Source organism: Gossypium hirsutum, chromosome D13 (genome assembly GCF_007990345.1).
Source record: "Gossypium hirsutum isolate 1008001.06 chromosome D13, Gossypium_hirsutum_v2.1, whole genome shotgun sequence".
Lineage (NCBI taxonomy): Eukaryota > Viridiplantae > Streptophyta > Magnoliopsida > Malvales > Malvaceae > Gossypium > Gossypium hirsutum.
In genome coordinates, this window is record NC_053449.1 from 63,395,646 (window position 1) to 63,419,226 (window position 23,581).

A 23,581-nucleotide genomic window follows, 5' to 3' on the forward strand; every position below is an offset into this window, starting at 1 on the left:
GTAAACTATACCCAATGTCATTAAACTATTAGTAAGCTTACGTTCTGGTCATTCAACTTCAAAAGATTACAAAATGATCACTGAATTATTCGAAAGTTTTCATTTAAGTTGTTGAACAATTCAAAAGTTTTTATTTAAGTCACTGGGTTGGTAAGTTATTTTTTCTTTAAAAAAGTTTGGCTAACAAGTTTCAAGCAATAATTCGACGATTAATACAATAGATTAGTACCCATCAACAAGCAAAAGAACACACCTTAGATCCAAATTGATTTAACAGTTAATGTTAGAGATTGAAGAAAAAAGATGTTTGGATTTTTGGTTCCCAAATTGATGATGTTCAAAGCTGTTTTAGGAAAAAAAAACTGAATTGTAGAAGAGGATGAGAATGAAAGCTTTTAAGTAGTACAGACAATATGAATAGAGAAGGCCATACAACAGCGATTTTAATAGCCTTGTGACTTAAATAATTTTTTTTTGAATAATTTAGTGACTATTTTGTAATTTTTAAAGTTGAATGACCAAAACGTAAAATTACTAATTGTTTAGTAATCTTGGGTGCAGTTTACCCTTAATATTTCTCTTTTTTCTTACAAAAAAAAAACATCAAAACCCTAATTATATCGACTCAGTTTGGGCCTCGAAAAACCTATCTGTCTCTCATTTTTTTCCCTCTCTCTCTCTCTCTCTCTCTCTCTCTCTCTCTGTGTCTCTTTTCTCAATTGGCCAAATCCGATTTCTCTCAACTATCAATCCTTCAATCTCAATCATTCGATCCATCTTCTCTTTACATTCAACCCAGGTATTCCCCCATTTTTTTTTCTCATTTTCCCTCTTTGATTTCCTCTATTTTAATTAAATTAAAATTTATTTTCCTTTTTCGATTCTTTTTTGGATTTTTTATTTTTTTCTATGTAGGACGTTTTGTGTCGATTGTTCATGTGGTTGAATCCTTCAAAATTTTGAACTTTTTTTTTAATTTCTATTGAATCTGCATTGTTTTGTTCAAAGAATCGTGTTTTTTCTCGATCGAATTGGCTCGTTAACCTAATTTTAATAATGTGTAGATTCATGGATTATTGACTCGGGAAATTGAAATTCTGGAGATTTCTTTTGCTGATCCAATATATATATTTTAAGTAGGAAGCATTTGCTAAGAATTTTGTTGCGGGAAAGTAGGTTTCTTTGTGATCAGAATACAGAAAAAGTGTGGCGTTAGTTTGCAGTTGATCTTTTTATCTATGACCGCCTTTTGATTGCTTGATTTTTTTTTCTCATAATTATAGATTCGACCATCATTTTTAGGGTTTCACAATGCGGTGATTCGCATGGCTGCATTTTTATTATCTGCCAAATTAGGTTTCGATAATATAGAGAAGTGAATTTTTATGTGTATTTAGATAGTATTTTCTAAAATAGTTAGGATCATGTTGAATATGATGGGGGACCAAATTTGTTTGCATCCTTTTTGTAAATTATAAAGGGAATGGGGGTTGCAAAAGAGCTTCCCCAAGAAGCTTGAACTTGCCTGCCATTTGTTCTATTATTTCTTATCTGTTAATTATAAGTAGTTTTCCCACATCAATAATGGAAGAATGATATTGAGAACTGAAAGTTATTGGGATATGACGGTTTCCTCATCGATTAGGAACTGAAAGTTTAGTCTTGTATTTTATTTTGATCTCCTTTCTTTAACTGGATACCAGTTAATTTTTCAAGGTCCAGGCACATGATTTGCTTCTTTGGTCACAGCAGACTAGGATTCTAGAATCAATAAATTATTTGGAGCTTTTTAGATTATAATGCCTTTTTTACAAGTAAAAACCTTCTAGGTTTGTGCTCTTGAATAGCGTGTTTTAAGAAGTAAACAATTATTTAAACTTCTTTATTTTCATTGCTGAGTATTGATTGCTTTAGTATTCTTCATGTGTCATTGATGTAGTACATTATTCTTTTTTATGGGTCATTGATTCAGTAATTTATTGTCCTAACTGGTTCAGGAGTATATTTGGCTGCGACGATGTCTCCTGCATCCAAGTCAAAGTCCAAGGATAAGAAAACTAGCAAAGAACCTCAGAAGGCTTCTTCAAAGCCTTCAGGATCTGCTAATGCGGGTAGTGGTGTGCCGGCTAGTGCATATAATCCAGTTTTGGGAACATTTCATACCATTGAAACAGTGCCATTGTCCTCAGCTTCAGCTCTTCAAAACAATGGTCGCTTCCGAAACATAGATGAGACAGATGAGCATTTGGGGGGATCACCCAGAGCTGGGGTTGGGTATGATTCTGTATCTAATAATGGTAGCTGGTCTGGTGAGTCCGAAGATCATAAAGATAAAACATCTAATCCTCCTGTCCGGCAGGAAATAATACCTGGAGCTGATAATGATAAGCGAGAAAAAATTCGTCAAAAGAATGAGAGGAAACATCAACGACAAAAGGAGAGGCGAGCTCAGGAATTGCATGAGCGGTGCAATGGCTATCTCATGTCAAGAAAGCTTGAAGCACTTGCTCAACAGCTTGTAGCAATGGGATTTTCTCATGATCGAGCTACAATGGCTCTTATATTGAACGATGGCAAAGTGGAGGAGTCTGTGGCATGGCTTTTTGATGGAGGTGAAGAAGCGGTTAAGCATAAGGAATCAACTGTGGGTGGTGGGATCCTAAAAATTGACATATCAGAAGAACTTGCACAAATCGCGGATATAGAAATCAGATACAAGTGTACAAAGCAAGAGGTTGAAAGAGCAGTTGTTGCTGCGGATGGTGATCTTGAGAAAGCAGCCGAATCCTTAAGAACCTTCAAGTTGGACCCACCTACTCCATCAAAGCCAGAAGAAACTTGCAATCCCCTGACTTCTAGTACTAGTAAGGTGGCGGTGACAAGTGGCCAAAACTTATCTGCAAGACCACAACCGAAACAAAATCTGTCTACTGTTACACAGCTAAGAAGGGATGAGAAGGATTTAAATTTTACGAAAGCAGCAATCACAATGGGAGTTTCTCCGGAATCTGTGAGTAAAAGTTTCCAGCATATGAAGAGAATACAACCAAAGATGGAATGGGCAAAACCGCAACTAAGTGAGGTGCCGGCTGAGAAAAGGTGGCTAAGTTCCGGATCAAATCCTTCGGTTTCTTATTCTTTGGCATCACCTTTGCAGGCATCACCTCCACCATCAAAGGTAGAAAGTCATCATGTGGCTGTTGCAAGTGATTTTAAGAACCTTCTGCCATCAATTAGGGAACCGGTTATAATGATGCAGCGATCCCAATCTGTAAATACAAAGCAGGTTCCAACTACAAGTATAAGCACATCCCCACCCGGAACCTCCTTTATGTATCCAGCCACTCGTGTTGAAAATACAAAGTCTAATGGCTTCATACCCCATATTCCCAGCAGTAGAAGCCTTAATTCCAACCATTTGAGTTCAAGTCAGATGCATCACCAGATTTACCATCCGCAACAACAACAGCACTTCACATGCAGCAGCGGTCCTGGAGATTCCCCAGGAACAAGCTGTGGAAATGGTTTATGGAGTAGAACAGGTGCATCACCAATGCTTGCAGCCGCATCTTCACTCGGACTATTCACCGGTTTGGGTTCTACCACTTCATCAGGAGCCTCTTCTCCGGTTGATTGGAGCAGTGGTAGCTCAATGGGGCAATTGGACTACACCAATATCGATTGGAGCTTGAATCGAGGGTTGTCTTCTTCGCCAAATCCTGGTGGAATCTGGTTAGGATCATCTACATCTCCGATGAAGAGCATTCACATGTATTATCCTAACACAAACGGATTAAGTGCTAAACCAGCAATGAGATTGACACCAAATGGAAAAGGTGTTCAAATTGTAGGGTTACCGGACGGTGGAGTGGCTCCGGCCGAAACTTCAACTGCGGGCTCACTAGAGTGGACTTCACCATTTGAAGGGAAAGATCTATTTAGCTTACCCAGGCAATATGTTTCTTCTCCATCAATCTAGGATTAAGGAGGAAAAAAAATGGTTTTATGAAATAAAAATGAAAGAACAGACAAAATTTGCCTGTGGATTATGTGTTAGTTTTGGTTATTGTGATGCTAATATGTTAAATTGCTGGTGAAAATATCATTTTAGTGGGGAAAAAATATATGCATCTGATTACTCTGTTCTCTTTATCTCTCTATTTGCATGGTTTCAATATTTAACTTCACATACTATTTTAAATATAGAATTCACTAAATTGTTAGTAAGTTTAATTTTAATAAGTTATAAAATAATCATTAAATTATTTGAAATTTTCATTTAAGTCATTGGTCATTGGGTTGTTAAAGTTTTTCTAAAAGTTCGGTTAATGAACTTCAAGTGAACATTCATCGACGAGTGAAAGAACATACTTTAAATTCTAGATTTTAGTTCACAAATTTGTAACATTCAGAGTTATTTTATAAAAAAAAATTTAGAAGAAAAGAATAAAGAGAGCTTTTGATTAATGCAAATGATACGAACAAAAGTCATACAACAACAATTTTAACAATCTAATGGTTTAAATGATTTTTTTAATAATTTAATAACCATGTTGCATAATTAGACACTTTAAGTGTAACCCTAAAAAAACAAAAACAAAAAAAGACACATCAAACATTTTAACTTCTTTGTGAAGTTTTGAAGTTGCGTAGATGCAAGTGAATTGCTTTTCTTTCTCCTAAAAAATAATTGTCAAATTTAAATACTCAAACCCCATCTTATAATAAAACCAACAATGAGAAAAAGTAAATCATAAAACTAAAATTTCTATTTAAACTTAATCATAAACAAATTTATGACTTTTTAGATGGTGAAATAAAAATTTGAACTAATTCGAGCTCAGCCATAATAAGCTTAAGTAAAGAATGTCAACTCCAAGACCCATGGATGAACACCTCTACTTTAATCAACATGAAAGAGTAAAGATTAACACAACTACAATCTGGAAATAAAAGTAATTGTAGATGGAGAAAATGGTACTAAACCTATCCAAAACCCGGCCTATAAGCCACCCGATATTTAAGAGAGTTTAAAAAAAAAAAATACTAAATCCAAAAGTAATCCAAGACCAAAAATCAGAATTCAGACCAGTGGTCAAATCAACTAGACCACCGGTTTGCCGGTTCGTCTAGTTTGACTAAATAAATTATTAAAAATTTATAAAAATAAAACTGATTCTCGAGTCAACTCATCCAATGTCTTTTTCTAACCTAATACCTAGACTAATCTAACCCAATTCAAATAATCATGCTGAAGTTGAACAAATTGTTTTAAAAATAAAACATAAATCATGACTGGGCCCGACCAAAAAAAATTCACAACTTTCCTTCACAAAGCATTTAATTAACTAAATACTGAAAGATTTTCTATACATATATATTAACAGTGGAACACCACCTTTTTAAGGACAAAATACAATGAACAAAAATGCTCAATGTTCCCTACCAGTGTGTCTTTTTCCAGTTAGTACCATGGAAGCCATATCTTTTCTGAAGCTGTACACAAAAGCAATTATATAATCCTTAATATGGGTATTGACTCGTGGAATTGAAAGATAACCCATTAAGCCTCTATCTACAATCCATCAAACCATATGAGTTGTCGACCGTCGTCAATCCGAGGACGAATCGGTTTCTGCAGTTTCATCCTCACTGAAGCTAGATGGTACATCCATGGAAGATCTAAGATGACATATAAATAAAAAACGGTTTCAAAGGTTGAAAACTATTATAAGATGAAATAAAAAATATGCCTTGCTCAATGTTTTTTAAACAGGACAGGTGGTCTAACCGGTCAGGCCACCGGTTCATTGATCCGACCTGTTGTCCAATTAAAAATTATTAAAAATTCAAAAAGCCTGGTTCAACCGCCAGTTTAACCGGTTCAACTAGTCTGTACCAGTTCCCAATCTAATTGATTCAAAGCCACTCTCTGGACTAGTCCCCCGGCCAGTCCGGTCCAGTATTGGACTTGCTTTACCCCTACAGTCCATGCTTACTGATGGTTCCTTCGCCCTGGACTTCTCTGACATGCCCCCCTTATGTAAAATACGAACTGATCTATTGAAAGATTTGGAGGAACTCTAGCTACCCAAATTCTTGAAATATCAAATTTTGATTCAAATATTACGTATATATTCCCACATTCTACTTCACTACTTAAAGACCGTCATTCACAAGTGGTTTATTATCATATTGGTTTGGTTTTTGGGTAAAGCTACGGTCCCAAAACCGGAACTTAATTGGGTACGAACAAGGTCATAGTCTAGAGATAGGGAAGGGTTCCAAATGCTTAGACTTGAACCCGAACCTGCTTGATGCAACCTTTAAAGGATGGATGTATGAATTGACTAAGCTAAGCTTTTCCGCTAATTACGAAGATGTTCAAGGGCCATTCTGTTTATGTTGGGTCTCAACCCACTCAAAATTGGTTTTAGCTTGGTCGGATTGCTTAACTACGATAATCAGATTACATTTTCCGAATCACTCAAAAGGTACACACACACAAATGTTGTTCCAATAGTTGCTACTAGTACCGACTAAAAATAATCTTGAAAACTGAAGAAAAGCACCACCAAAATAGTTGCTATTCCCACTGAAAACAAGAATGAATGCACAGAAACAAAACCGCAATAAATGTGTGAGCACATAAAAGAATGCCTGTCTACATACATGCAAAATCAAAATAAATATGGTGAAAGTACCTAAAATGTCCCTGTATTATAGGAACTGGATCAAACTAGTCCTTCTATTATAAGATGGAATAATTTAGTCCCTATACTATTAAAAAGAATCAAATAACTCCAAATTGTAACAAAGAACATTTACCGTATAAAAATTGTCTTGAAAATTGTTTTTTTCAATCGCAGTTCAATTCTAAACAAAAAATTTCATTTACAGAACCATAAAAACTTTGAAAACATTAACAGCAAATGATATTTTTTAAACAGTAAATGTTAACTCTATTCCAATTTAGCCTTATTTGATTATTTTTAATAGTATAGGAACTAAATTGATCAATTTAATAGTAAGAGACTAATTTGATAAGGTCCCTATAATAGAGGGACCTCTCATATACATTCACCGAATAAATACACAAGAAGAAGTTCATTGGGGTATGCACATGGCAATAAATAAAAGCTATATTATTGCTTCGACTCTTAAGTTTTCCTAAAAGATTCTGTGTCAAACACATTTCTGAACATGGGGTATGGGGATATCACTTCTCTAAAGAATTAGGGACTGTGAAATGTGTGAGCGCATAACTGGCCGTTCTAACAATAGCCTAGCACATATCTATGTATAAAACTCACATCCAAGTCGAATAACATAGAATAAGAGGGAATGGGTAAGAAATACATAAATACTAACCCTTTAGTCTGATTTGTCAACAAAGGCAATCTAGCATGTGGTGCATATGCTGCAAAATCTTGTAGAGGATATTGAGCATTGACTTGTTTGGAGACCTTAAAATATGAAACGGTGTCAAAAGCAAAACATCAGTACATGATATGCATGCATAACCAAAACTCCATACACGAACTAAAGCATGAACTTACTCTCAATTTGTTTTTCAGATTGGTTTTTACTGTAACAGGGTACTCCTTTTTTGTCTTCCACTCTCCACCAAGTTTCTCCACCTGCAAATTATGTGAAGCAAATCAATTTCATGAGAAAACATTCATCATGGAAACTATTGATTGGAAAAAACAATGAGCAGAAATATAAGCCGATTATGACACCTTTCCCATCCTTGCAGATGATCCTCTCTCAGTACTCGAGGACTCATTGTACCCTCGAATCAAATTTGAAGTTCTAGATAAGTTTTCATTCTTAGGGGCCTTATAGGTATGGTTATCATCATCATGCAACCAAGGCTTTTCTTGTTCATCGGAAATTTTCATACCATAGGGACTGGGATGATTAGGAAAAGAATCCGATCCCATCTTTCCAACAGCAAGCTTTGAGCTCGTTTTAATTCGTTTGGAATCAGTGAGAGTACTTTTTTTGGTAGAATCGTTGTAGATATCTAAAGAAGACTTATGTTTTAGTTGATGATGAGATTTTCTGTCCCGTCTTTCGGACCCTTGCACTGTGTTAAATTTGGCACCCTCCATATCGGAATCCTGAGAACTAATCTTCGAATTATGTACATTTACCTACAAGGCCATCAAAAAGAAAAATAGATTTATGACCCAAAAACCTCACTTTGAATAACTTATTCTTAAAAAGAAAGATAATATCCAGCTTGTTAATACTAGTTCAGATAATATCCAGCTTGTTAATACGAGTTCCTATTATAACTAATATCGATATAGCTTCTAATTGGACGGATTGGATTGACTTCCGTGTATCCAAGACCAGGTATAAAGAACACTTATTGCTCTTACGAAGCATCACAGAAGGTAATGATTGAACCAAAGCTTTTAATCTGCAATGCCCAAAATCATTTAGCAGGAATTCGTGTTTCAGTTGAACTAAAAGATCCTAATATAGGACCAAGATATTTTCTAGGCAAGGATAGACTCTCTCTCCCCTTCCATAGAAGTGTTCGGATAATTTCTCCTTTATCTCTTGAATGAATTGTGGGGCTAAACAAAATTGCTTAAAACTAAAGGTTAAATTCTGCTATTAATCCCTGTACTTTAATTTGATCAATTTTAGGCTCTGTACTTTTCAAATTGGTTTAGTGTCTGTACTTCTCAAAATTTGAAATTTTAGTCCTAACCCAACACATAGCTTTTGAATTTTGATAATTCTAAGTCACTATACTTTTCGAATTCTAAAATTTCAGTCTTGACACAAATGAACTTTTATTGAGTAATACGTGTAAATAACAAATTGACATAGCATTACACATATGATAATATGCTTGCCGCATCAGATTTTGGAAATAGCAAAACTTAATGAATTTAACAATTATCGTTAAACTTAATGACTTTAACAGTTATCGTTTAGCAAGGACTGAAATTTTAAATTTTGAAAAGTATAAAGACTGAAATTGACCAAATTAAAGTATAGGAACTAAATTCATAACTTTCACAAAGTAAAGAGACTAATAGCAGAATTTAACCAAAACTAAAACAGGTATAGAAGTTTTACTCGGTCTAAACCACTGTAAATACTAGCAGCGCTCGACACATATCGCCAATTGTGTAATACTCACAACAATCCCCGGTTTTCAACGAGAATACCCTGAATGAAGTTCTCTCTCAAGAGGACAGCAATATGGCACCTTTAGATATGAACTCAAACTAATGTTCAGCAATGTTTAAAAGGGTCATATAACTATAGAATGTAATATAAGTATAGTTTGGGTGTCGACTATGTTGCTAAAATGTGAAAATAATGCATCAGAGAGTTCACTTACAATGTTGCTTGGCTGCTTTATAACTCCAGAGGTATCTGGAGAATGGGTCTGTCGGGTATCTCCAACGTACATTGGCTCTGCCCAAAGCAATAAATAGAAGGCAAATATGAAGTTTCAAATATTTCAAGATTGAAAATATGGATCAACATTAAGCAAAAAGACTACACACACACATGCAGAGAAATGGAATGTTGACCGAAGAAAGAAAAACTAGTAGCAGCTATTCTCTCGTTACTGTAGTATCAAAATATGTCATGCTTCGCACAAGCATGTTACCTTTCATGTAAAAACCTTTGCTTCAGATTTATATGCATCTATCCTATTTCATTGCCATTTCCAGCTGTTTACTTAGGGCTTTTATCTAAATTGATCAGACTCTTCATTTTGCTTAGAGTACTCATGTCTGGCATACATCCAGACATATGTACAAGGATATGGGTTAAAGTACCATGGAGGCCCCTATACTAGGAGTTAGATTGCATTTTACTCCCTCTATTAAAAAAAAAGGGCATATTAATCCCTGTATATTAGATCAAAGAGCAAACTGGTCCTGTTAAAAATTTCATCCATTTTTGCTGTTAAAACTTGGTCCCTGTACATTAGCATGAGGTACACGAGGTACATCATATGTCACTGTTTGGTTATTCTATCAACCACGCCAATTTTTAACAATACAAATGGATGAAAATTTTAACAAAAACGACCAATTTGCTCTTTAATCTAATTTACAAAGACTAGTTTGCCTATTTTTAGAGTAGAGGAGGCAAAATGCATTCTGACTCCTAGTCCAAGGGCCTCCATGATACTTTTACCCAAGGATATGACCCTGTGTTAAACATATCCGTGTTGGACACATAGCTAAGTCCGAGCAACATAGGTAAGAAGAACCTTCAAAGCAAGCAAACAATATTTCAAATATAATTATCAAAAACTTCTGCGCAGCTTAATCTCTAGATTCTAAGCTCACAAGTAAAAAATCTTATTGCTTTCCAAAAACTTGAAAATTCACCACAAGAATTTCATGATTCTACAAAAATAGTTGATAAAACATATGTATCCGGGTATTGGACTTACCATTGACCGGACTGCTACTTGGGAACTCAAATGCACCAGGAGGAAGTGAATCGAATTGAATACCAAGTAGAGGACCATCTTCTTTGTAATGCCTCCCTAGCTGCCTCTTAACAGCAGTAATAGCAGGATTTTCAATTTCACCCTTAACCTTCAAATATCCCGATGGCTTATAACCGATACTTTTAGTACTCCTCGGGTTTATCTGTGTAATTGCTCCATTTTCAGGCTGATCATTTAAAGACAAATTACTTTCAGAAGATGTATCCTCCATATGATCATCATATGGATTTTGATGACTCCTACACTCGTATTTGAGGTCAGCAGCTGGAAATTCTTGGCCATAAATCCTTCGACTTTCAACTTCCCTCAGATCAATATTCCGATAATCACCCTGCTTAATACTACCACAAGAATCTTGCCTCAATCCACTGCCACGATCCTGAATAACACCACTAGAATGATCTTGTCGCCCATTAGGGTAGGATTCATCTCTCCTTTTGTCTTTCAACCTTCTGTGACAAAACCAACTAGATATCTGCTTTTCCGTCAACCCTATCTGAACTGCTAGTCGTGCTTTCATTTCATCGGAAGGAAATTTTTGCTCTGTAAAAGAACCAAAACTCCTTTTGAAACCTACGAGCAGAAACATTTAAATAAGATGACAAGAGAAGAATTAATACCTTTGTAGGCTTCCTCGAGAGCCAACAACTGGGCTGGTGTTTTGAACGTTCTTTTCTTGTTCACAACATCTAGAGAACCTTTATTCTCTTCGGTCTGTTGTTCACCCGAATCTAAAACGACCGTAGAGAAGTCATAACAAATGTATTAGATATGAAAGCATCGAGCATGGTAAGGATAAAAACACTTCAAAATTCTTACAACTCTAAGCATCATAATACAAAACCGGAGTCATCACAGATAAGTATACTTGCTAGCCAAATACACGAAATAGTGAAACAACGAAGAGAGAAATCCACTTAACAGAAAGTAAAAGAAAAACAATAAACTCATCTAAATTACGAGGGGTCAGGTGGAAATTTTCAGTATATTACTTTAAATAACTAAAAATTCTGTTGGTTCCCCGTAAACCAGAACTTAAGCAAACACAGGTTCCAACATCAGCTAGCTCGAAAAGCTATGTCTATATATATCATTAAAGACCACGAAAAATAATTGCACCAGAAAAGCAAGAACTTTAAGGTCCGTATGAAAACAGAAAATGGATTTTATTGTGACAGTAACATAAGAAAATAACCACATACGATATATAGAACGAAGTTATTATGGAATTTCAATCTTGTTAACATAACATATGGAAAATAATACGACTCAACCTCCGATCAATTACGTGATCTTATGAATAATGCTGTGTGTCAAACATGCGTATGTTCAACTTTTTCCAAGTTCTTCCACATATTTCGAGGATCCTACACACCTATGTCTGAATGTATGTCGAACATAGGTACTCACAACATTCTAAAGGGAGCACAAAATCATTAGAAACAAGCACTCAAAAATTCATGGCAACCAAAATTCTCACTAAGCAAAGCCATGAACCAACATTAAATGATCACAAATTAAGCTTAGCTTAGCAATTGTCATTGCTAAAACACAAAGATCAAGGTCTAAGGTTAGATCTCTACTTCCCCAAATTTGTACTTCCCTCTGATGCACCATAAGCAACATTAAATTATTGAAAAAAATATAAAAATAAATAAAGCAAAGCAAAAGTAAATCATAGCCTTTTTGCTAGGAAAATAAATCATGGCAAGAATTTTTCATTTCTTCCTCAATTTTCCCAACAACCAAACAACCCCTTTCCCCTCAAAAAAGAAAATTTACAAATGTTGCTAGGTTTTTATTTACCCAAACATTCCGCTATACATACAAACTTTCTAAATCCACAATTAAGAAACCAAAAAAAAAAAAAAAGAAACTTAAATAGCCAAAACTCAAAAGTGGAAATTTAATCAATAGAATTTAAAAAAAAAAAGAACTCTCAAAATTTTGATCTGAGATTGAGGAACTTTACCTTCCATAGTTTTAGTTTTTTTTTTTTGGGTACCCTTTGTTTTTTTTTTCTTCAAAGCTTTATCCTTCGATTTGAACTCAAAATATGAACACGCATTTTTGCAAAGCAAAATTTGGATTTTCCATTGAAGAAGCTTTTACAAGTCATATATGGGTTGTTTTTTTTTTGTTTGTTTGCCTTTCTTCTTTCTACATTAACGTTTTAATTAATTTACACAAAGAGAGAGATAGAGAGAGAGATACAGAGAGAGAAATTCATGAAAAGACAGAGGAAAAAGGACTGTTGTTTTTCTTTTTGGTTTTTTTTTTCTCTTTTATTCTTCCTGTTCCTCTCAATTTCTTTTTGGTTATGTAATTCAGGTTGGGGGGTTTTGGTTTTCTCTTAATTAAAGTTTAAAACCCAGTTTTTTTTTAAAAAAATGGTAAATTATAAGGATAATTATTTAATTTTGAGTGATTTTTTTATATTTAATCGTTTAATTATTAAAAAAATGTATGTTTTGATGTCATTCTCAAACTTAACCTTTTCTGTTTAAAAAGATATTAATATGCTAATAAAAAAAAGTACAGCTTGGTATAGTGATGTGACTTTTTAGAAAAGAAAAAAAATGGATTAGGTTTTAAAGAATTTGTTAAAACTGGTTAAAACTCAAAGTGATTAAAGACGAAAAGGATAAGAAATTAAGGTCGGGTTTGAAGATTTTTTTTTTCTTTTATTATTTTCTCAGGAAACAATCAGAAAATTTCTTAGTTCCTCGTTTAAATTTGGCTTATCTAATGCATATCCTCTTTACTACTCCTGACTTTAAAGGCTTCAGTCTTCGATAATATAATAATTAATTAAATAATTAAATTATTTAAATGGATACATCAAAATAAAATATTAAATTATATTAAAATAATACACAAAACTATTTATTAATACTTTCTTTTTTTTATTCTTTCGCATGTTCTAATTTTTTAAGGTAAATTATACACAAGGTCAATAAACTAATGTAAGTTCATATTTTGGTCACTTAATTTCAAAAGGTTATAAAATGATCATTGAATTATTTGAAAATTTTCATTTCAGTCACTGAACTGTTAAAACCACTATTATATGGTATTTTTTGTTTACATCGCCTACACCAATTGAAAGCTTTTTTTCAATTATCTTCTATAGTTTAGTGTTTTTTTCATGAAATAACGTTAAACATCACAAATTTACGAACCAAAATATAAACATTCTTCTCTCATTTCTGACACTGACCGTCAATCGACTTGAATCCAATATATGTTTTTCTACTTGTTGATAGGTACTGATTCATTGTATCAATCGTCGAATCATTACTTGAAACTTGCTAGTCGGACTTTAAAAAAAAAGTTAACAATTAGTTTAGTGACTCAAATAAAAACTTTCAACTAATTCAATAATCATTTTATAACTTTTTGAAGAGAACAAAACGTAAACTTACTAATAATTTAACGAACTTAAGTATAGTAGTTTACTTTTCTTAATGGAAACATATAACTCGTTTTTTAAATTATTTCAGTTTCTATTATTTTTTATTAAGGAAATTATTTTTTTTTATAACCCAGTTAATTTTTAAATCTTTTTATCATTCAACTACAAAAGGTAAATTTTGAATTTTAGATTCCTCTAATTATTTTGGATTTTTTTATGTTTTTATTTTTACATTGCCCAAATGATGATAAAAAATAAAATTAAATAATTAAATGACTGTTTTATAATTTTTCATAATTAGACGAATAACTATTAATAAAATTTAACTTTAAAATTTTAACTTGCCCCGGACCCAACCGGATTTAACACAAATATAGCGTAACACATATCTTACCAAAGAATATAAATATTCGTTACGCAACATCACGTGCTACAAACAAATAGTTGAATCTTAAATGAGAGAGGGTCCATGAATTTAAAGCATATAAGCAAAGAATTTGGCAGATTCAGTTACTTAAATCACATTTTTCACGAAAGTTGCTTCAGACAAATTTGTATGTGACTGTAAAAATATTCCAACCTTTTCATCAAAGTTAACACCAAACACATGAAGTCCATATATTTAATAAAATACAAAAAAACAAGGTGATAAACCATGATTGCCACAAAACACGTTATTATTTCATATATACAAATACCATGTAATAAACACGAAGCGAAATTTGATACTTAACTTGTGAAATTTTGACTCTAAACACCGAATATTTTTCCTTTTAACACAAAATGTCTAATGAGTATAGGTTTAATGATGACAATAACTCGAAAACTCGACCTGATCAATCTGGACTTAAACTCGATCCAACTTGATTTGACAATAAAAAGTTAATAACTTGAACTAAAAGTCAAAATGACCATACCCGAAATGACTCAAAAGCAAAACTGATCTGACCCAACGTGACTCAATTTTTAAATCCCAAACTAACCAACTCCAATACAGAGTTGTTATCAGACTGGACCGGCTAGATAAAAGATTTAAACCAGTTAGACTGTGAACCACTTTGAACCGATTAAATTGAGATAAAAACTTATTGAGAGGAGTAAAACCGATTTTTATATATTTTTATGAATTTTAATAATTTATTTAATTAAAACGGACCGACAGTCGACCGAATTAAAAACCAGTGACCTGACTGGTTGGAACACTGATATGGTCCCAAAAACCATGACCCAAACCGATACACAATCCACTCAATTGACCAAGTCAATCAACCTACACATAAAAAAACATGTGCATAAAGAAATTGTCAAATCTACCTGCTATTCAAACATTTAAGTTTAAGCATACTTTTGGATAGCTGAGAAAAATGAAAAGAAAAAAAAAAGGTAAATAAATAATTTTTTCGAAAACAAAAATGTTATACTACGTAAACATCTATGCAAATTGGAATTTTTGTAAAATGAAAACAATATTGTTTAATTCCAAAATCTGGTTTTGCAGTAAGAAATAAAACACTATTTCCTTTTCAAGCTATATATATATATATGTGTATATATATAGTTTCAGAGTGGTTTGGCTTGCCTTTCTATAACTTCATTCAACCTTCTTGCTATATTCGTCAGTGCTGCCTTCTTGAGATTTAATTTCAGTATTTGATTCATCAAATTCCAATAACTGCATATCATGTTAGATCATATCAACAACATCATAATCCGAATATAGAAGACAAATCACTTCAATTAGTGTATTTTTCTAGTGTTTGTTTCATGAAAAATAATTCGGTCAACGGAAAATGAACTCATGGTCAAAGGAAAATTAGTTCTATTTTTGTTTTTGGAAAATATCTTCCGCTTGTGAAAAAGGAAGACAGTTTTTGAAAGGTTAAGTAAAGCAGAAAGGATCAAAATCCCATATTATAGGGATCAATCCCTTCATGAAGAAAAGAGAAAAAGAATCAATCCCCTAAAGCTATGTTGTTCGGACTCTTCATTTTTCATGAAATACCTGTATCCGACACTTCCAACACACGGATATGGGGATATAACCTCCAAGGATCCTTCAAATACATGGAAAAACCTAGAAAAATTAACCATACTCATGTTGGATACATACCCGTATCCTACACTCACAATTGAGTCTGAGTAACATATCCCTAAAGATATAAGCTAAATCAAAGCAGAAAATAGGTGTAGGAATAGATCGTTTTTGTATTAATGCAAAATTTTCCAACAAATAAAAAATCTAAAGTAAATATTTTACAAAGAATCATTCAAACAACAAAAAATATCACCTTAAAAACCTAGAGATTTTGGAGGAGCTAAAGGGGGGCAAGGCCCCAACCTGCTCTTAGAACGGCCCTTAGTCTAGTAAATAAGTTCACTTTTCATAAAACATTTCCAGAAAGCTACTTCACGGGAAATGAATGTATCCTTATGCTTATAACCAAATACCATTCCGTATGAAAGATACTTGGCATGATCCTCAAACTATTGCTTCCAACTTTTTAGGTAATCTGAAACCTAAATGCTAATTTCCATGTCAACTACACAACATTGTGCAGGTTATCATTTGCATCCTAATTATGCTTAACTCTACATCATAATATCATAGACATAGAGCATGAATTTAAGTTTCTTCGGATTTTCCTAGACTCGGGACATAACTAAATCATCAATTCTATCCCACAGTCAATCATACTCTTATCCTTTTAGTTTAATTCATTAACATTACACCTGTACAAATGCTAGAGAAAATCAAATAAGGGTAGAGAACAAACCGGTTTGACTTCTCTGTTCCATATACAGTGAAGAGCCAAGAATCCCATAACAGCTGGTACAATATACAAAAGTGCAGGCTGAGAGCACAAAAAGCATTGTAGATCATCAGGTTGTCATGAAAGAGAGTGAGTACATATCCTCAGGATAAAGTTTCACCAGATACAGTGACGCATGCATTAACAAGAAGAGAACATAAAAAGGGTTGTGAATAATTTACCTGTGCAGCTTGAAACCAATTCATGACGATAATTGTAAGGACCAATCCCACTGTGTATCCAGAAAATGCACTCTTAAAATACTGGCTCCCTTTCCCCCTAGATGCATCAAATCTTAAAGCTAGCGCTACAAAAATACCTGCAAGTGAGAAATAAACCAAATATAAAAGCAGATATGTAACTCTTAAAAGGTTTTATTGTCAAACTAATGATGGTCAACAGAATGGAAATTAAAATGACAAGCAATTTTGTTGAACCAAGTAAATTTAAATTTATCGCCATAATTGTGTATATTAGTAACTAAAAATTGCCCCTAAAGCAAAAGGTCCATATTTCACTTGAGAATAACTGGCATTAAGAAAGCACCAGCAGCTCATAGCATTATTCCCCAGGAATCCATGCAGTGTATCTTAAAAACTATGGCGAGACAGCCATTGGTTAAATAGGAAAAGAAAAACTAAATAAAACACCTCCATGATTAAACAACTTAAGTCAAATGGGCTACAGAAGCAAATTGGATTGTACCCTAGAAACAGAATGCATGAGTATGCACTCAAACGTACCAATGAATTTTTTTGAAGCTATTTAACATGCTCTTTGTGAGCTTGAATTTTAAAACTAATAAAAAAAGTAAAACAGTTATCAAGGCAAACTACATCAGACCTCTAGATACAAAATATAGAAAATGGTCATGTATATTTCTCCTGTTTCTACATTCAAAACCTTAGTATACTACATTTTAGTTAGCATGACTGGAATGCATTAGACATGCCAACTAGAAACAGATTTACCTACCAGGAATTACAATGTCACCAAGTCCAAGCATGGAAAACGGTCGTGCAGAGTCTGCTGTTGGGAACAAAAGCTGCAGGAAAGTATAAAGCAATTAGATCACTAGAGGTAATGAATTTCGTAATACTTTGAAAACAGTAAAGCATGCAGGTTAAAAGGAAAGGTAACTGGGAAAAAAGTGTTTCAAATGGAAAAAGAAAGAACTGACCTTTATAGGAGCATCAACTGACCTTTATAGGAGCATCAAAAGACTTTGCAACACTAACCATCACAGGAGTGAAAAAACCCATAATATATCGTATACAAAAAGCCCAGTCTGCAAGTATAAAGATAGCAAAAATCAAGTGAAAGAAAACACAGTTGAACAGGAAGAAGGCAAGTAAATGAGGGGGATCAAACATAGTCTTGCAGTTTGGCTAATCAGCAAAAAAAACTCATAGCTTTGAAACTTGACAAACCAGAGAACACTAATAATAAACTCAAAGCTGCAAGGACCAATTCAAGTCTCTGACAAAACAGATTGCTAACAAAGGAAACTGGTTCGTGGATCAAAATCTTAAGAATAACTAAATGTAGAAAAATTGTCTAATTCATAGATGATGGTCAGCTAAAAACATGCTAAATATTGCCACATTAGAAAAGTCAAAATAGGAAGTTAACTTGATAACAGGAAATAGTACTTCCAATGAGCAAACAAACTAATTAGAATCACTACTCCAATTCTTACCAAGAGAATTGCGCCAGTCTTAAAAGATCCAAGAGAAAGCATTTCAATTCCCTGAAAAAACCAACAAAAAACCTTCAAACCGCCAAGCCTGGTTGATATGTGTACTCTACTTGAGAGAAAAAACCTTAAATTTCAATAAACAGAAGGAAAAAGCAACCAAGGTGGTTAAATATATATATATATAAGTCATAAGGGTCTTCCCAGAAATTATTAAAAATATAAATAATACAATCATAATCACCAAACTGCTTAATTAAACACTAGCCACAAATTTGACAAGATCAACTATATGCTGACATAAATTATTAATAGTAAAACACTAAAGTGATGTTGGAAGACTTAAGCAAATGATGAATTAAAGTCTGGTATACAACTCTAAACACTGGATCAAAAGAACAGATTTTTCTTTTTGTAAATTGCTACCCAAGACTACATTTAAGATAACATAAATGCGAACTCCCAAATTATGTGTTTGAATACAGATGGTAAATATGCCTAAAAGGTATTGTTTTCTCTGGGTCTTGTCGCGAAATTGTAGAAAAGGAGTAGATATTAAGCACTGAATGACTCATTAATCTGCGATACCCATTCATTAGAAAATAGCAATGTCAATAAAACAAATATTTCAGCCAAACCTCAATGCAGAAAGCGAGACCCAGAATATTATTAGCCAGCCAATGCTTCTGTGAAGCGTACCATGCACAGAAAAAGGATCCAGGAATTGCAGCTATGATCTGAGACCTTGTGAACTCGATCTCCAAAGCTGTTTAAGAAAGGTGTAACCAAAAACATCATTCTGCATAATACAAGCAAGGTAATGTCAACTCGACCAAATAAGATTTCCAAGGAGCAATGAGGTAAATGCCTGAATATAGATGTATTCAACTTTAAACATGAAAAAGTTACAGCACTCCAGAACAAGTTTAACACCTAAAATCCAAATCGTATTCAACCTATTCCAGGGGCAGACCTGGCAACTAAACACAAACGAGAGTGCTCCTAAGCTGCCAAAGGAACGCAGTGTCCCAAGAAAGGTATCATGACAGCCAAAGATTTAGTTTCATTTTGGATTTATAGAAATTCCAAAAGCAAATCACGGGAACAAAGTTGAGCAGGAGCTTTGAAGCAACTACCAAACTATAGAAAAGCTAAAAAATAATATGCAGAGTACCTTTAGAAAAAGAAAAAGGAAGTTCCTCCTATATCCATCTAACTTCCTTCCCCGCACAAGGAACTCATTCAAAGAAATTTTAGGAGGGGAAAAATATATAAACAAAAGGTGGTGGATAACATAAGAGAATTGAACCAAAACACTCGAGAACTATGTTGCTAGGACTCGTCACATGGATATGGGGATATAACTTCCAAGGATCCTCCAAACACATGAAAAAACACTGAAAAATCTAACCATGCCCGTATCACAAACATACCCATACCTGACACTCACACCCGATAAGTAACATAACTCAAGAATACAAGTATAACCAGAGCCTTCCAATCAAATATCATTGATGCTTGCTTCAAAATAAGATGCAATAAAGCCAAATAAAGCAGAATATGTCATTAAGATGTAAGGTTGAAACAACTTCATAAAACAGTATTAATTTGAGAAAGAATGTTATATTCCTCACATAAATAAAACTCAAAGTATACTTCAAAAAGAATAATAAAAAAGGGACATACATCGGAAGTATGGAAAACGCCAAATGATAAGGTCCTCATTCCAATGCTTTGGCAAGAAGCGTTTCATGGCAGGCAATATTGTTGCCCTAAGAATGATGGCAGGAATAAAAAATGGGAAATACGACATCAGGTGAACTAATCACATAAAATTTTAAAAATAAAAACAGTAGCAAATCAATGTAAAGAGAACATACGAAAGGGCAACAGTTCCTAGCACAAAGAAATAGCATGTCAATACTGCATTAACCAAGTCTTTTGATAAGAACTTGAACAGTAAGAAAAGTGATAACAGCATCGCACTCCCAATGAACGGAAAACGCATAGCATGCTCTTTAGACATTGTCTCCTGTATGATAGACACGGTATTGTTAGCCGATGTTGATCTGGACATCCTTAATAATGGAACAAGAAAGTGGCAAGAATAATTAAATTCTACAATACTCACCAATGGTGGAGTTGGCTTGACAGAACGATAGCAGCCCACATATACTGCGAGGCATGCAGTCAAAATAACATTCAAGTTAGGGTCCACCTTCACAACAAGTGGTGCCAACGTCAACCCTGCATTTAGCAAATCATGGATGCTATATTAAGAAGAGTCATGCTTCTGAATCCCATGGAAATAGAATATGCACGTGCCTCCTATCTCAATTCTGACAGTGACTTACAATATGAACTGCTCTCAATTCCATATATTCTCTAAAAGAATCAGCCACAACGCGAACATCTATTTCTCACCAGTATATTGAGCAAGATTCAAGATGTATGGAATATTATAGAGATACAATAAAATGCATTTTGGATTGAGAAATGGGGGGAAATGCGATGCAAGGTGCATCCATTTGATTGTTTGTTTTGCTCATTACATTTATTTTGGTAAAAAGTTGCTAAAAAGAAAAAAGAATGTGTAGAAAGGAAAATAAAATATCATACATAGTTAAAAGAAGGTACAGATTAAAAAGTAATAAAACTCTAAACATAATTGTGTCACATAAAACTACACTTATGCATTCTGTTGCTCTTAATTCTTCAAATTATTAGGCTTTATGTCCAAAACAACAACCAACCAAAGACTAAATTTACATTCCTTTAAGTTCTTTTTTCCTCAAAATCGATAATGATTTAGAGACCAATTAAATGTAATTGCTCTGAATTTTACAAATACAATCCATCATTTCATAAAGAAAGAATTGATCATTTATACCCTCAAACAACAAAGCTATCACATTTCTACCCAAAATTACACATTCCAGATGCCAGAGCTAAAAGGAAGTCAATTTCACCCCAAATCACTTCTATCCTTCAGTTCTCTTCTTGCTAATAAAACCCAGACACTATAGCTAAGTAGCTAAACGAATCCTCTATTCCCTATTCAACTAAATTCAACAACTGAATAACGAAATTGAACACAATTGTCCAAAAAAATGTTCAAAACAAAACAACCAATAATCAGTCAAAAAAAAAACCTGCTAAAGCTAAATTAGCGAGTCTTTCACAGTTCTTCATTGTCGTCCTTTATTGCTAATAATCGTTTTATCTAAAACAGAAATAGATCAAAATAATCAGTAGATAAGAAAACGAAACCGAGATTTAAATGATTTTCAAATAAAATTAGGAATTAGAACCTTTGATTTAATTTTCCTCTCTTGCTCTTTCCAACAAACGATGGAATTTTATAGATCGGAGTTGCAGGAAATGAGAGCAAAAGAGAGAAATTAAATGAATAAATCTAAAGATTTGATTTCATTCTCTTTCTTATTTTTTTTTTCAGATTGAATGGAAATGACGTTGAACTTGAATGTTTTCTTTAGAGAGATGGAGGTTTTACTTTAATTTGTTGTTATATAAATAGGGTTATTTTCAGTATACGTACTCCGCCTACTATCTAAATTTTCAATTAGTCCAGACTTCAAACATTTTGAATGGTTAAACTACCTAGGAGTACAAACTATTCATGCCTGGCCATGCCAAAGGCCGGCCAAAAATTGAGACGGTTTGGGTAAAAATATTAGGCTTAAATAATGGGTTTGGATAAAAAATTAGACCCGTTTAAATATAGGCTCAGCTCGGGTTTGAACATTCAAGGTCCGAGCCCGACTCGACCCGACCTATTTTAAGCTTACAATACTTTATATTATTATTTTTATATATATGGTGTAATTTAGAATGCATTAAAAATAAATTTATACTAAATATATAATACTACTCTAATGTAAACATTAAAATAATGTTAAATGACTATATAAAATTTTCAATAAATAAAAATATAAAAAATTATTAAATATTAAATGAAATAAATATTTTTAAAAAATATTAAAATAATATGGGTGGGCTTAAAATGGCTTAGATTATCTTTTGTAAATATGGGCAAGTTTTGACAAATTTAAGCCTAGGTTTCGGGTCGGGCTAGACTTGGACAAGCATAAAGTATATTAATATCATGTTTAGATCAGGCCCGACCTGACCCATGAGCACCTCTATTAAGAGGTATTAAAGGAAATAATTTAGTCTTTATACTATTAAAAAAATGACTAAATGCTCAAATTAGGGCGTAACCATTTAGAGGTTGCTCGTATAAAGGCCAAACCTTTAAATTACTTGTATAAAGGCTTAACCTTTATAAAAATGTTCAAACAAGGACTTTTCATGCACTTCAACCCAATTTGAGTAAAACTTAAGAGAATTCAGCATGTTTAAAATAAAATACATGACGGTTGAATCAAATATTGCTTGAAAATAAAAGAAAATAATAAAAACATAATTGAGACTTGATATACAACATTGAGAAGCCTTATTGAGTACTTCAAAGGTTGACTCTATTGAGCACTTCAAAATTGGCTCTTATTGATCACTTTGAAAAGTTGGTATCATATGCTAACCTTAAACGTGGGCCTAATTTGAACATTTAGCCTAAAAAAAATCAAATAAAACTAAATTGGAATAGAATTAACATTTACTGCTTAATAAATGTCTTACAATTTTTTTTTTCAATTGCAATGCAATTCCAATCAAAAGATTTCATGTACAAAACCATAAAACGCTAAAAATTTACTTTGTTAATAGGAAAATGATATTTTTTTATACAATAAATGTTAACACATCTACAAATTGAACTTATTTAATTCTTTTTAATAGTATAAAGACTAAAATGATCTATTTAATAGTAAATGATTAATTTGATCATGTCCTTATAAAATTGACCTCTCAAATACATTTACCTGTTTTAATTTCTAATTGAGTTTTCAAAGTATTAGTATCATATTAATACAATCATTCAATCAATCTAACTATTAACTTGGTGGATCATAAAGGTTAAATTAAAATACATCAAGTTAAATCACGATTTGGGCCTAAACTTGGTAATTATTTTCATATTGTGGCTTGATTTTTTTTATTATCAAACGTCCAAGCCCTTAACTTAACATATGATTCCCACGTAGCGGGCCCTGAATTGAGGCAATTGTTCCGAC

At 33.2% G+C, this 23,581-nt stretch overlaps 2 protein-coding genes and 1 pseudogene across 2 annotated transcripts; 1 reads left to right on the forward strand and 2 right to left on the reverse strand.

Moving 5' to 3' along the window:
• Nucleotides 1–621: 621 nt before the first annotated feature.
• On the forward strand, nt 622–4,152 carry LOC107944807 (uncharacterized). The gene is made up of 2 exons (XM_016878660.2): nt 622–799; nt 1,998–4,152. The coding sequence occupies exon 2, from the start codon at nt 2,018–2,020 to the stop codon at nt 3,977–3,979; it is 1,962 nt and encodes a 653-aa protein (XP_016734149.1). The 5' UTR covers nt 622–799; nt 1,998–2,017; the 3' UTR covers nt 3,980–4,152.
• Nucleotides 4,153–5,323: 1,171 nt separating this feature from the next.
• Nucleotides 5,324–12,833, reverse strand: LOC107944873 (uncharacterized). The gene is made up of 8 exons (XM_016878729.2): nt 12,477–12,833; nt 11,125–11,235; nt 10,445–11,047; nt 9,371–9,447; nt 7,743–8,159; nt 7,560–7,640; nt 7,372–7,466; nt 5,324–5,682 (listed from the first exon to the last, which is right to left on the reverse strand). Exons 1-8 carry the CDS (start codon nt 12,481–12,483, stop codon nt 5,613–5,615), a joined length of 1,461 nt encoding a protein of 486 aa, XP_016734218.1. The 5' UTR covers nt 12,484–12,833; the 3' UTR covers nt 5,324–5,612.
• Nucleotides 12,834–15,286: 2,453 nt separating this feature from the next.
• LOC121225326 (signal peptide peptidase-like) lies at nt 15,287–21,911 on the reverse strand (annotated as a pseudogene).
• Between the last annotated feature and the right edge of the window lie 1,670 nt (nt 21,912–23,581).

What these genes read in the sequence shown, in the direction of transcription:
- LOC107944807 (XM_016878660.2), top strand. Translation starts at nt 2,018, where the DNA reads ATGTCTCCTGCATCCAAGTCAAAGTCCAAGGATAAGAAAACTAGCAAA.
- LOC107944873 (XM_016878729.2), bottom strand. An exon ending in TAAAGCAGCCAAGCAACATT is followed by an intron (nt 8,160 to 9,370) that starts GTAAGTGAACTC and finishes ATGGCCTTGTAG; the next exon opens with GTAAATGTACATAATTCGAA. An exon ending in ATCTGAAAAACAAATTGAGA is followed by an intron (nt 7,467 to 7,559) that starts GTAAGTTCATGC and finishes TCATATTTTAAG; the next exon opens with GTCTCCAAACAAGTCAATGC.